Source organism: Homarus americanus, unplaced genomic scaffold (genome assembly GCF_018991925.1).
Source record: "Homarus americanus isolate GMGI-L3 unplaced genomic scaffold, GMGI_Hamer_2.0 scaffold57980, whole genome shotgun sequence".
In the NCBI taxonomy this organism is placed as follows: domain Eukaryota; kingdom Metazoa; phylum Arthropoda; class Malacostraca; order Decapoda; family Nephropidae; genus Homarus; species Homarus americanus.
In genome coordinates this window covers 2,112,274-2,126,363 of record NW_024716703.1, presented here as the reverse complement: position 1 = coordinate 2,126,363, position 14,090 = coordinate 2,112,274, and the positions used below count along the sequence as shown (strand labels likewise).

General features: G+C 37.7%; 1 protein-coding gene across 3 annotated transcripts in view; it reads left to right on the top strand.

Annotated features, from left to right (window-relative positions):
• The window catches only part of LOC121858225 (terminal uridylyltransferase 7-like), a 114,201-nt gene that overhangs the window by 17,346 nt on the left and 82,765 nt on the right, over positions 1-14,090 (top strand). For all 3 annotated transcript variants that reach the window (XM_042354509.1, XM_042354510.1, XM_042354508.1), the window contains exons 5-6: positions 1,977-2,093; positions 12,575-12,752. In XM_042354509.1, coding sequence (XP_042210443.1) covers positions 1,977-2,093; positions 12,575-12,752 — 295 coding nt within the window. The remainder of the gene's footprint in view (positions 1-1,976; positions 2,094-12,574; positions 12,753-14,090) is intronic.

Genomic DNA, 14,090 nt, shown 5'->3' with positions numbered 1-14,090 from the left:
TGTTATCTTTTCTGCAAAATATATGAAATTTATATTCAAAATATTCCTGGTCTTACAAGGAATCCAGCAATGTCAATTATATTATCCTAACTTAAGTGTTTAATTTTCTTTGTTTAAAGGACAGTACAGGTAGTCATTTTCTGTTAAACTTATACAGCAAATATAACCATCAGTTTTCTGGCATTTTCGAAAATCCGGCACCCCTCAGGTCCGAGGTTGCCGGATTTTTGATAGGCCACCAGTACTATATAACTATTAATTTATTTTTACTCATTTACATGCACACATTGTTCTAAGGGCAAGCTGTACTGTACATGTACTCAAAATAATGTACAAAATGATTACTAAGATTTTTGTTTAGTGCAAACTATAGCATGTTTATATTCAAACTAATAACTATCTTATAAGAATTCCAGCAATGTAAATTATATTCTCCCGGTCACTTCTGTGACATTTTATAAGCAAAAAACAGAAACTCAATCTAAAGGACATAAATAAACAAATAAATACTTCACCAGACCTTCGGCACCAATTGTCAAACATGTCACTGTCACCCCCCTCCTTGCCCCCCTCCCATATCATCCCAGCCAGGGTTTGATGGTTTTAGGCTTAAAGTTTTTATCTTATATAATGTCACAGACTAAAGTTAGGAGAATATAATTTCATTGCTGGAATCCTTGCAAGACAGTGAATAATTTGAGTCTAGTACATTAGTTTAGTACATTTTAATAATGTACAAGTTTTTCAACTATAATTTTGGGTAGATTTACATAAATTTCTTCATTTGTTTTATTAATTTATATGCACACACCATATTAAAAGAAACGTAAAAGAAATAAATGACCTAAGTGCAAACCTGTACTGTACATGTACTAGATGATTACAGTACTAAAATTTTTATGTCTAGGGCAAATTATAAAATGTTTATACAGTATTCAAATTAATCACTATCTTACAAGAATCCCAACAATGTAAATTATATTCTCCCAGGTCATTTCAGTGGCATTTTATAAGAGAAAAACTTAGTCACTCTAAAGGACTGATAAACACTCATTAGACCTTCGGTGCCAACTGTCAAACATATGGCCTCACCTCCCCCTCCCTCCCTCCCTCCCCCCATCTGCCTAGCCAGGGTTTTAGGCTTACAGTTTTTATCTTATATAATATCACAGACGAAAGTTAGGAGAAAATAATTTGCATTGCTGGAATCTTTGCAAGACAAGAGAAAAAAATTAATCACCTGCATCACATTACAGTAGTGATTTAAGAGTTGTAGTGTATATGTACGTATACATATCGTGATTTAAGGGCAATTTAGGGGATTTTTAGGAGTGTTTCTGACTATGTGTTTTTTTGCTTTACTTTGCATGTACTTTTTCTGTGAGTTGGAACCAATTACCCAATATCCCATTGAAATAATAGATTCAATTAATGAAATTTTTGGGTAGCAAACGATTCTGTGGAATGAATTGTGATTGTTAATCGAGGAACCACTGTACAGTGGTCCCTCGGTTAACAAACACAATTCGCTCCAGAAGGTTGTTCGTTAACTGAAAATTTCGTTAACCGAATCCATTGTTTCAATGGGATATTGGGTAATTGGTTCCAGCTCACGGAAAAGTACATACAAAGTAAAAAAAAATGCAGTAAAGTACAGTACACTTACTTTGAGGTGTGTATGTAGAAGGTTCCTGGTTGGTGATGATGATGGGAATTAGAAGTGGGAGTGGAGGAGAAGGGAGAAGAGAAGGAAGTGGGGATGGAGGAAAAATCACCTTTCAGGGGACCCATGTTTGATGCAGTCATTTCACCAATAAAATTTTAAGTTCACTAGGTTTAATTCAAACTCGGCAAGGCCAGAGCCCCATATGTGTCGAGTTATCGAGGGTTTGCTGTAGCATAATATTAATATGAATTCTGTATGAAGTTTATGCTTTTACCAATTTTATTAACATATCATCTTGTTCTTTTTTCAGAAATCCATCAGATTCCCGAAAGCCAAGTATTTCTGCCGTCTCTGTGATTACCATTGTGATTCTTTAGTTGTCTGTAGAAGGCACATTTCTGATGCCAGGCACAGAAAACTTAAGGAGGTGAGTCATACACTGCGATATTTTTTATATAGGAGTGTTACAGTGAATGACATAGGTAGGAATTTTTTAACATTTGGTATGTTTCTTGATTTTTCGACTAACCAATTTTAAATATGAAATTCCTAGATTAAAAATCAGAATACAATATTTAGGAAAGAAAACTTGTTGCATGTCCAGTGACAGGTTTTAGAGATTGAATTTAAAACACATACCATAAATCAGAAGGATGTTGGGAGGATTATAAAAACAAGATATTAAATGAATTTCCCTTCTTCTGACAAGTCTTTTCCCACATGCTGCAGGGTGACTGGAATCAAGAATAACACAGACTACCTTATCATGTACTTTCATTCATTCTCTTTAATCCTCTTGCACATGCAATAAGTGTTTAAGTTTCCGTGACCATGACAAAAGTCATATGTGACCACTCACCCACAAGAAATAAGTTTTTGTTTGCATGGTTTATATATCACTGGTTTTGTTATTTTTTGGGTTTTAACATAAGCAGAAAACATTAATAGGATGAGAATAAGACCGTTTTTTTTTTCTCACTACAGTATTAAGAAAAAAAATTCGTTCCCAGTATCTTATCTCAGATATTTTCTCACATACCTACCATGGTATTAAATATTTATAGAAGCCAAATTTATGAACTTTCCAACAGCGGCTGTGGAATTTTGACACGACTAATTGTGGGGAGGATGGGAGAGGGAATAAGGAGTCAAATGCGACCTACCAGCTTGGCTTACGGGAGGAAATTGATGGACGGGAATTCCACCCTCGCTTTGATACTTTCTGGAAGCTTACCTTACAAGATCATGCAGTCATCTATGATGCACAAAAATTTGATGCAATTATCTAGAAAACTTTTGGGGGAGTAAATTTATGAAAGTTTAATGACATAATTCATGTCACTGATGCAAATATTGCTACCCGATGATTTGACATGATTTGCGTCATAATGCATGAGAGGGTTAACTGTTGTAACAGATATGTTCTGCTGTGGTGTTTACCCCTGTTACTTCATACAACCCAACATCACCCATCCCCATGAACCACTCAACACCATAGTTTCCTATCATGTATGAACACTACTTCTACCTGGATGTCCATCCTCCTTCCCCATTTAGTACTTCCCTCTCCCCATCCTTCCACCATCTAACGAGTTTTGTTTTCTTGAGATTTAACTTTTAAATTGTGTCATCTTTGTCATTCAAAGACCATGTCTAGAGTTTTATGGTGACTATAAAAGACAGGAGAGGTGACTAAGACATCATCCAGATAGCAACATATGATCAAGGGGTACACCCTACCAGGACCAGGTGTATGAGTCGCATGCAAGCGGAAGAAGCAATCTTTAGCCAGAAGGGCAAATATATACTTATAACCACTTCTCCAAAGTATATGTGGTCTTGGGGATACTGCCTTTATCAATTTTTTTTTTAATGATAACCAGCATAGAGAAATGGCTCTTCCCTTGAAATGAAATTATCACTACATATTTTTGTTTGTGGAAATGCATCGGTCCTTAATTTTAGGAGTTTGTAATATAATGACAGACATGCTGTTTTCAGGTTTATTTATTAGATCCCACAGCTGAGATCAAGGGCCTCACTGAGTATGGTAACTTCAGTTTGAATCAACTCTTCTTCAGCATCTTGTATCTGAGGATTTAATATGTCAAAGGGGGTTGCAGTGATTATTTCAGGCCTTCGGGGAAACCTGTATTCTTTAGAATGGCAGAACATTGATCATTCCAAAGTCGTGGGGACTTTGGAGATTACATTGTAGTTGGAACTAATAAACTACTTTTGAGGTGGCATAGTTCGATTCCATCAGGTGGTTGAAGTTGAAGGGTCAAAGGCCAATGTTTCTAGTGCTAATAAAAGAATTTTCAGTTTTCTAATGGTAATGCCACCTTCATGAAATTTCAATTGCACTTCATATACACATGTCTGTAAGATGGGATAATAACCCTTTCACTAGCCACTCATCCAGTCCAAATCTCTACTGTATACAGGCTGATGATGCAATCTGCATCACTCATATTTACCTTTTACTGGTAAAATTATGCAAATTTTTTCTTCTTTATTGATTGAGTTAAAAAGATAAACTGTCTGACTAAGTGATAATAGAACAAAATAGTTGTATAAATGATATGGAATGGCTGAAAATGAGTGTGGAACGATAATAACTTATGCGCTGGATCCCCATGCAAGTTGTCTGGTCAGTGTGAGCGCTCAGGGTCAAGGGGGACATTTCGCTCCTCACGTGTAGTGTATAGTCAGGCAGATTGGGGAAATATATTAAGGAATTGTGGGTTTAATGATAGAAGCATGAAATTTGGCACATGCTTAGAGGAGGGCATGGTAAACATTTTGGGCTATAGGGTCATCTCAGATCTGTCTTTGAGTGCTGTGACAGCAATTTTTAATAGTGATTATTATTAAATACAGCTCCCTACATATAAGCATAGATTTGTTAACAGTTTGGATTCAGATTATAGGTAACCAGTATTATTACATCTTATTTATTTTATTTTGAAAGATAATACACATCTTGTATGAGCTTGAGTCAGTTTTTTATCATGTAAAATTTAATGGTTTTTGCTTTATGAACTGTAAATATTTTTAAAGGCAGCAAAAATTCAATCACATTAACACTTGTTTATAACACCATTCACCATAAACTTGGAACAGCATTCACCACAAAACTGTAAAAACATTTATTTTAATCAACAGAATTCAACATTAAACTGAAACAGACATCTCTCATAGGTTTGAATCCTCAGAGGTGACTTGAATGCTTTTATCACAAATTATCATCATCGGATGTGACAGACCAGCCACCTGTCCATTAAATGACTTGAGCTAAGAACCTTTTCTCACCTCACTCATATGGGAAAAGGCATAATAGTTGTAAAAAATAAATTCATTGCTGTTGTGTTATTAGATTAACTGCACATACAATAAAAGAATAACAAGATAACTAACAATTGGGCACAAATCAGCTAATAATCAAATATTGGGACAGCTCTGCTGCAATGTGTCAACTTATGGTTATAGAAAATACAGAATACAATTAAATTGGATGTTGAATAGGTGATAAACTCCAATAATCAGTTCATAATTTTGCATTACTGTAAAAGATTGACCTATTCACGGTCACATAGGCCTCCACACAGACAAAGAATAGTACACTGTAGAGCAGCCTTCACACATTTACATTGTCCCCTGCATCCTTTCTTGCAACCTTAAACGAAGTAGTTCCTGGCAGGCATGGGAAGCATCGGGAAGAGCTGTTCACTTCACTTCCAAACCTCCATCCTCTTTTTCCAGTCGACCCCATTCATCAGGGGATGGAAACGAGGGAACAGCTACCAACATTTGTGCCCAGATATAACCTTGGTAGGCAGCTCTCTTAGTATGCTCCAAAAGTGCATCCTGTGTTGGAGGAAGGCCATCCATAGATTTGCCATTTTGAGAAAACAGCTGCTTATGGGCCTTGTTCACCCCCACTGCACTGCTAGTGCAATAATAGAGGAGTGTATTAGCCCCTGTCTAACAGACAGTAATGCTTATATAAATGTGGGTTACATACATTAGGTTTATATAATTACATCACCCACAGTATCTTTCCTATGAGCTGTGAGTAGTCATCAACTGGACATGTGACAGTGTATTCCCACTGTGCCCTCACCTTGACCACAGAGGCATCAATTAAGTAGCTCTAAAAGGCTAGATATACCCAAGCTTTTTCTATTATTAATGCTCACAGCTCATAGCATTAATTATGGTGATATCTCACTTATTGTGCAAATAGTTTATTTTCTTAATAAATAGAGAAAAAACATTTGGGTTTGAAACTTAACCCATAAACATTTATGAATGTTGTTTCCAGTTCACCTCTAATTAGTGCTTTCACAGGTAACCGGAAACTGCAACATTAAGGTGGTAGCAGTTCTTCGAATCTATGAACAAAAAACAGAGTTTTATACAAAAATTAAAGATTTTTGGTTAAAGTTTGACATTCTCTCCTTTTTTGCACTTGATATCTACCTTTCTGAGAGGCGGTAAGTTTTAGTTAAACTCTTGTTACGTCCTAGTTCAACATACAAGTTTGTTATAGTTATTATAAGTGTTTTAATACATTTGATCACTTCATATGTGGCAACACTGTACAAACGATCATTACCATACCCTGTAACTCTACAAATCAAGTCTCCACAGTGAACACTCTAGAAATCAAGCCTCCTCAGTGAGTGCCCAACAAAGCTTCATCACAGCATATCATCCACAGGCAAATAGCCTCGTCGAAAAAGAACCAATCGTAAAATCCTTGAGATTCTTCATCATCTTGTAAATCCAATGCACAATATATGGTAGGATGGGTTACCTCAAGTTACAACCTTTATTAATGGGTTGAGCAATAGCTCCACAGGAAAATCGCCTGTATACAATGTTTATGGCATAGACAAATATTATTACCTTATGACGTCCTTAAAGGCAAACCTCGCCCTGTCTACAATGTGGATGATTTCGCTGCAAAGCAAATAAGCGTCTTCACAGACATCCATGGTCAAGTAAACACACATTTAGCATTGTCACTCACTGAAATGATTTATAAGCTACACAAACAGGCTAAGCCTATAACACTAGAAATAGGCGATGCTGTCATAGTAAGAGAACCTGAACGGATCTCCCAACTTTTGCTAAATTTTCAGGTCTATTCCTGATTATCGCAAAGGAAATGGACAACAGATTTAAAAATTTGAGGCTAAACATAAACATCAGATGTAGTACATGAAGCCAGACTTAAAAGAGTACACCCAGAGTTACTACCCAGGAATGTCAACGATATCCCGGACACATCTGCTCAAACCGCAAACGCATCTTTTACTTTTATCTTCTTCACCACTGATCGGCTCGTTAGCCGCTTAAGTGATCGGTCACATCTCTGTTATGCACTGTTGGCAAGTACTGATCATGCACAGGCTCCTGAATGTATCTGAACCTGCCCCAGTGCTTGCCAAGTCTTATCTCGAAAGAGCTCACACTCGGTGCCGTCACAACACACACTGGCAGGTTGTTCCTTGAGTTCACAACTCTCACTCCAAAAAAGTTAGCCCTCACAGTTTTTTGGACTTGCTGCTTCTTCAACCTTGAGCTATGACCCCTTGTGGGGCAAGCATCCGCCAGCTCCAGGTAAGGACACTCGACTGAGTAGTGCCCTTGGAGATGTTTATACACTTCAATTAGGTTACCCATCTGTAGTATAAGCTAGGCAATTGAGGAGATGACGGTTCTGGGTAAACACAAGAAATACAGTATCTATAATTTGTAATAAAAGTTTAAAGTCCTGCTATAACAGTCGAAATAAGCTTATTTTTCTAGAAACAGGGCCACCATTTGCAATGACATCACCACTTACCCTGCAGACAATGTACGGATGGAGACACGAGTCAATTGAGAAGTAATGACATTGTCTGGACTTTGTATTTGAGAACTCCTTATGCTAGGTAAACTTGACAACATAGTCCTGTTATTGTTTTGATGATTCACTAATGAACCAGTAGGATATACAGTATCATCATTTACAGTATTATATTAATTAATGGGTAAAATTTTACTTTAACTACCATAAGTATTTGGATGCTTAGATTTTAGATAGGCTATATTGGGTAAATTTTAGGATTTGGTCATCCCTGTACTTAGACATACACACTATATTTTTTTTTCCAGATGGTTTGCGATGTGTTATAAATGATTTTGACTTTCATTTCTGTAGAAATCACTAGTTTTGAGGTCCCCCCCCTTGCCGGTGTATGTTAAGTTAACCTTATAACTTATAATATAACTTATACATACCAACATATGACCTGTATTTTCTTATGCGATAGAAAAATGTTTTGTGACAGAAATCCCATAGAGATATAATTTGTCTTATTGTTTAAATTACTTAAACCCATAGTTAGAATCTTAAGGTTACCCAGAACACCAAAACCAAAATAATACCAATACTGTTTGGAATGTTTATACTATGAAATTTGTAGTAGGGGCAGCTAATATCCATTAAATTAGTTAATGTGCTTCGTAAAATTTATATATTCAATATAGCATTACTGTGTTGTGCAGTAAAGCACAATTAATTTCCTAATAATATTTAGAGCCGATCAGCTGAGAAGGTTGAACAACTACTTCCAGGGTTCATCAAGGCAGATGAAAAAAATTTCCCAAAAGTACATCTCTTTATGATTGTAGAGTATTATCAAGAACTCTACCATCCAGCTATGAAGCACATTAAATTACATCTGTGATCTGATCATCTCAAGCCCATTCCCTGGCCCTAGTCCTTCCACAACATTAAATATAGACATCAGTGACATAAACTTACATTTTCCAGGCATGAAATAGAGAACAGTGATGAAAACTTCCATGTTGGAGTTATCGGTCTTTTGCATCATTTTGGCAGCCAGCAAATAAATACACACGATGATACATGAGCAGTAATTTATTTTAACCTAAATATAAGGTATGCCTTTGTATATCAACATTGTATGTGGCCACAAGTCCTGTAATTTTGCTGGTACAGTGAGTTCTGCTATAATGCGTGTTTTGACAATGCAAATTGGCTCTAACGCGATTTATGAATACAGGAACGATATTTGTATAACGCAAACGCTTGTTTGCTGTAACGCGATTTTTGCTTACTATTTCTCCAATTTTGTGGTATTAACTGTGAATATGGTAAAGACGAATATCTCCAAGAAGCGTTCTGTTGATCGCATTCCCAGTGATGATCGTAAAAGAAAGGCTATAACACTTGAAGAGAAGCTCGATGTTATCAACCTCAAAATCACCCTTCTCCCCCATCAAGTTATATTCATATTTCTTCACGGTAAAGTGTTACATTTAATGTATGATTTCATTATTAGATATGAATGTAACATTTATTTAGACTGCTAACCTTTGTGTTAGGCTAACTACTAAAATTTTTTCGATTTCGAGTAGTAATCTGCACCTAACCCTATTTTCTCCATAAGCCCTGTTATTTCTATTATGCGAATTTCTATAACACGATGTTTTACAAGAACACAACTATCGCGTTATAGCAGAACTGATCGTACACAACACATACTAATGGATGTACACCACAGCTGGTTGCCTCTACATTCCCTCTCTGCAGCTCGAGGGAACCAGTGGTGTCACAACTAATCACAGAGCTTTTCACAGTCACGTGACTTTTTAGCAACTGTAAACCTTAGTTTTTACACTTTTTGGCCTAATTTATTTTAAAATATCATTACCATAGTGAATTTAAGCATTTTGTTACGAAAAAATTGCGACTATCAACTCGTCATTTGCAGGTGCTCTAATCTCTCAGGGTAGCTGAGGTGCCAAAGTGCAGTCTGGTGGCCCTACTTTTTACATTTCAATGAACTGACAGTTCCTAGCATATCTTGGGGACCAGATGGGGTGACAGTACTCCAGGCGGGGAATCACCTCGCTCTTGAGGATCATTAATACCAATGACAAGCTCATTGAAGAATATTAAAACCAATGACAAGCTCATTGCTGCACTCCAGTACCTCTAGGTGGTCCTCAGCAGGTCTAGGAGTGGATGCCAAAGCACAGAATGCTGGTGTAGCCTCATCAAATGTTTTCCAAACTTCCCACACAGTCCTCTTGCCTCTGCCAGCAAGGGAAGAGACTGTGTCACACCCACCGAATGTGTGAAGAAAAGGCAATGATTTGCATTCCCAGGCCCAAGAGAACCTGCCATCTCATGGACTGGGAGGTATCTGAAGCCTGTTCCTGTGGCAAAAGCTCAGTTATATTGAGGAGATGAAAAGCTGCTATGGCCAACACTAGCACGTCACTGTCAACTGTACAGGTTATCACCTGGAAATAGCAATGCATGACTTACATCTGCTACATGCAGGAAGATTCGTGTATCGGCTTCCTCCTAAGTGCAGGGGGCAAGGCTGGTGATGTCCCTTGGCTGGGTACAGAGTACATTTTTGTGGTCTGTGACAATGACCTGACAATCAGTCTCAAGGGCTGCTACTTGTTTGCTCAAGAAAGAGAACAGCACTATTTTATTGTCGTCATTTCTTTGAAACTCCTGCCAGTTTCTAGGTAGAGCATTGGATGATTCCACTCGCCTGTGGCTTCCTTTGTACCTGTTACTGCGTGCGTATGTCTTTAGGCTGCCTGGAATATACTCGTTGCTATCTTCTTGAAGACCAAGAGATTTTCTGCAAGTGTCTTGTACCCTGCTCATCCTGTGTTACACTATGATTGTGCTGGACAAATAAGTGTTTCACTTGACAACTTTGGACATAGCACACATTAATTTTGTCCCAGTCAGTTTCTGTAGCAACTGATGTGCTAGGCTGCTGGAAATCTGCTATTTTATATATTTTGGACATTGCCTTCCAGTTTAAATGACTATCTGGAAATAGAAAAAAAATAGTCACACCATCTTTTGCCATCTAACCCAACCCAACCTAATGACAAAGAAGCCTAGGAAACATCTAGCAGCCTTTCCTGAAAGAAACGTGTGAGGAAATAAGCAAGATGTGGAAGAACATAGCATAGAAATAGACTCTCGTATAGGCTGGCGGCCATTTCTTAAATGGCTACCATGGTCCTCAGGGAAATAATATGCATTGGCCTTGTAGCTGAAAATAATTATAAAGATATTATCCAATAGTGTGCCACTTTCCATGCTTCTATCATTAATACCACAATTTTACCTCCAGTCTGCCTGACTAGTAGTGCATTGTAGTGCAGTGACACAAATAGTGTCAACGGCCAGCGAAAGGATTAAATGCTGGTGTTTGCACAGGTCCTGGTATTCACAGATTTTTAATGGCTAAAAGTTTGAATATTATAATGGCCGGGTTGACGGTCATAATTTTTTCATAAGATGGCAGGTCAATGGATAAAGAAAATGCTTAAATTCACTATGGTAATGATATTTTAAAATAAATTGGGCCAAAAAGTGTCAAAATAAGGGTTAAGGTTGCTAAAAAGTCAGGTGACTGGGAAAAGCTCTGTGATTGGTTGTGACGTCACTGGCTGGGGCGAGGTTCCCAGCAGGAGGCAGCCAGCTGCAGTTGTCCAACCTTCTCGGCTGATCGGCTCTGTAAATAAATATTGATTATTAGATAACTAATTGTGCTTTACTGTGCAACACAGTAATACGTACCATTTTAAATATAAATATTACTAAACACATTCAAACTAATTCAATGGATATTTACTGCCCCCTGCCCATACAACAAATTTCATAGTACAGTACAGTATAAACATTCCAAACAATATTGATATTATTCTGGTTTTGGTCATCTGGGGAACCTTAACCCTTAAGCCCCGGGTTAGGGTGCTGCTGGCAGTACCCCTCCCCCCCACCCCGCAGGGTTAAATCGCGAAAAAAATTGACTTTTCAAAAAAAAAAAAAAAATAGGCGTACGTTCTAGAATGTCCGCCTTTTTTAATCATTTATGAAAGTTTTATTCTTGATTTATCCCTGGGGGTTACTTCCAGCAACACCCTAACCCTGGGCTTAAGGGTTAAGATTCTAACTCTGGGATTAAGCACTTTAAACAATAAGACACATTATCTCTACAGGATTTCAGTTGCAAAAGGTTTTGTGTCTACTCACTTTACTCAGTCGGGATGGTACTGAATAAATAATGATATATCCCAGTGGTTCATTAGTGAATCATCAAAACAATAGCAGCACTATGTTGTCATGTTTACCTAGTATCAGGCATTCTCAAAACAAAGTCCAGACAAAGTCATTATTTCTAAATTTACTCTTATCTCCATCTAGTACTGATATACTCTGTAAATGCACTGAAAATATAAAGAAAGAGTCTACCAGGTAAGAGTACATGACAGCTGAGCTGGTGTGAACATGGGAGTTGTTTATGTCCTAAAGAACATAAGAATGGAGGAAACTGCAGCTGGCCTATTGGCCCGTACTGGGCAGTCCCATTTACATCCAACCCCCTATCGCTCATATATCCATCCAACCTATGCTTGAAGCTGCTCTTACCGGCACAGTTCTTTACTTACGAAATGTGCATGACTTAGGCCACAAAAAACATTTAAAACTTGCATGAAAGTAGCATTTGGGGTTTGAAGAGGCCATCCTTTCTAGTACCTCCGACTGCAGCGATGAGTTTGAAGGTAGTGGCGTCATTGCAAATGGCGGCCCTGTTTCTAGAGAAATAAACTTATCTCGACACTGTATCACTCTACGAACTTGGCAGAGGTAATTTCTTGTGTTTACCCAGAACCGTCAACTCGTCCATTATAATATATTTTAGGCTTTATATAGTTAACAAATTTACTGCTAATGAAGGCTTTTTATATTTGTAAATTTATTTTCGTAATGTAGCAATCCCAACTGTGAAACAGTGAAATTGATTGTGTTAATTGAGCCAAAATTATTTGTTTTTGTCTTTCTAGGCCAAAGATGTAGAAACCACTCTCAAGAATGTGCCATCAGCAACAAATGACCACATCGCAGCCATCGACAAATTGGTTACATCCATTGCTGAACAGGTGAAAGTAACTCCAGATATGACCATACAACGGAAGGAAGTTGTGACTGAGCTCAATGACCTCCTCGTTGCTAAAGTTACAGGTACAGCACTTTTGGTGGTTTTCTCTACATTTTACTTCAAGTTAATAACTAAAATGGATGGCTTGCAAAGTATGTTCCAGTTCCTTGTTCTTACCAAAAGCCATCACTATATTCTGTATATACAGCATACTGTACACATTACCAGTACGTATCTAACTTAGATTTACGAAATGTACAATAATGTACCTGTAGTTCATCAACAGGATGGTTCACTACACTTCACTCACTCCCAGAAGTGGTGATAACCATTCACTATCTTGTTTTCTCATACATACCTACTGAGAAACCAAACTACCAATGTGTTTGAAGCTTAACCTTTTACACATTCAACTTGTCAGCCTCACCATTCCTACTACTGTGCCATAAGTAATTCACTAAGCATGTGAGCAGTATATATCTAGTTTTTATAAGCTGTGTATATTAACACATGCACAATGTAGGCAAGGGGGGACCGGTGGTAAAAGCGGTACCGTTCTTGCCTCGCAAGCGAGATGTCACGGGTTCGATTCCCGGGCCGGTGGAAGTTGTTTGGACTTACTTCCTAGCCCCCATTAGTCCCTGTTCACCTAGCAGTAAAGTAGGTACCTGTCGAAAGTTGCGAATTCGTATTCAGGGAAAGTTGTTGGAGCTTCCAATAACTTGATGACATAAACCACTGACTCTTCAGGCTTCTACGCCCTTAACTCATGAGATATAAAGGCAAGCATGAACTTAGCATGCTTCCCTGTTGGGCGCTGTAAACGCTTCTGCGCTTCACCTTACACAAGGATGTAGGGGGGTGCCCAATCAAAAAAAAAAAAAAAAATGTAGGCAAGGGCATAACTAAATAAGTTGATGCATGTAAACATCATTCACCTTATTATTTCAGACACCAAATGTAAATAAGAATGTGTGGAGTACACCAGTCATCATGATTTCAGTTGAAAAATAGAATACTGTACTTAGTATAAGAAGCATTAACCTTTTAAGTTTCTTCTGATTTATGTGAAGCAGATGTTGACAGTACAGCTGCTGACTGGAAACTGATCATGAGTTTCAAAATCTCGTATGACTGACTTTGGTGTTTGGAACATATAAACTTGGATTCAATTGAGGTAGAGGGCTGTAAAGTAATAGCTAATAGCATCATGTATCCATGCTTATAGTGCATTTGTCTCTGAGCATTACATGCTTCTGGACCCATGTAGACCCCTCTTGGCATCTCTGTTAGGTTAATTATGAGGCTCTATAGGCTGTAAATGAATTTAAAAGAATAGATTCATAATTTTTATGGCTATTTTCTGTGCTTGCATAGGTTGAAATTTTAGTGTTTTTTAATAAGTTTAACCAGGTAGGGTT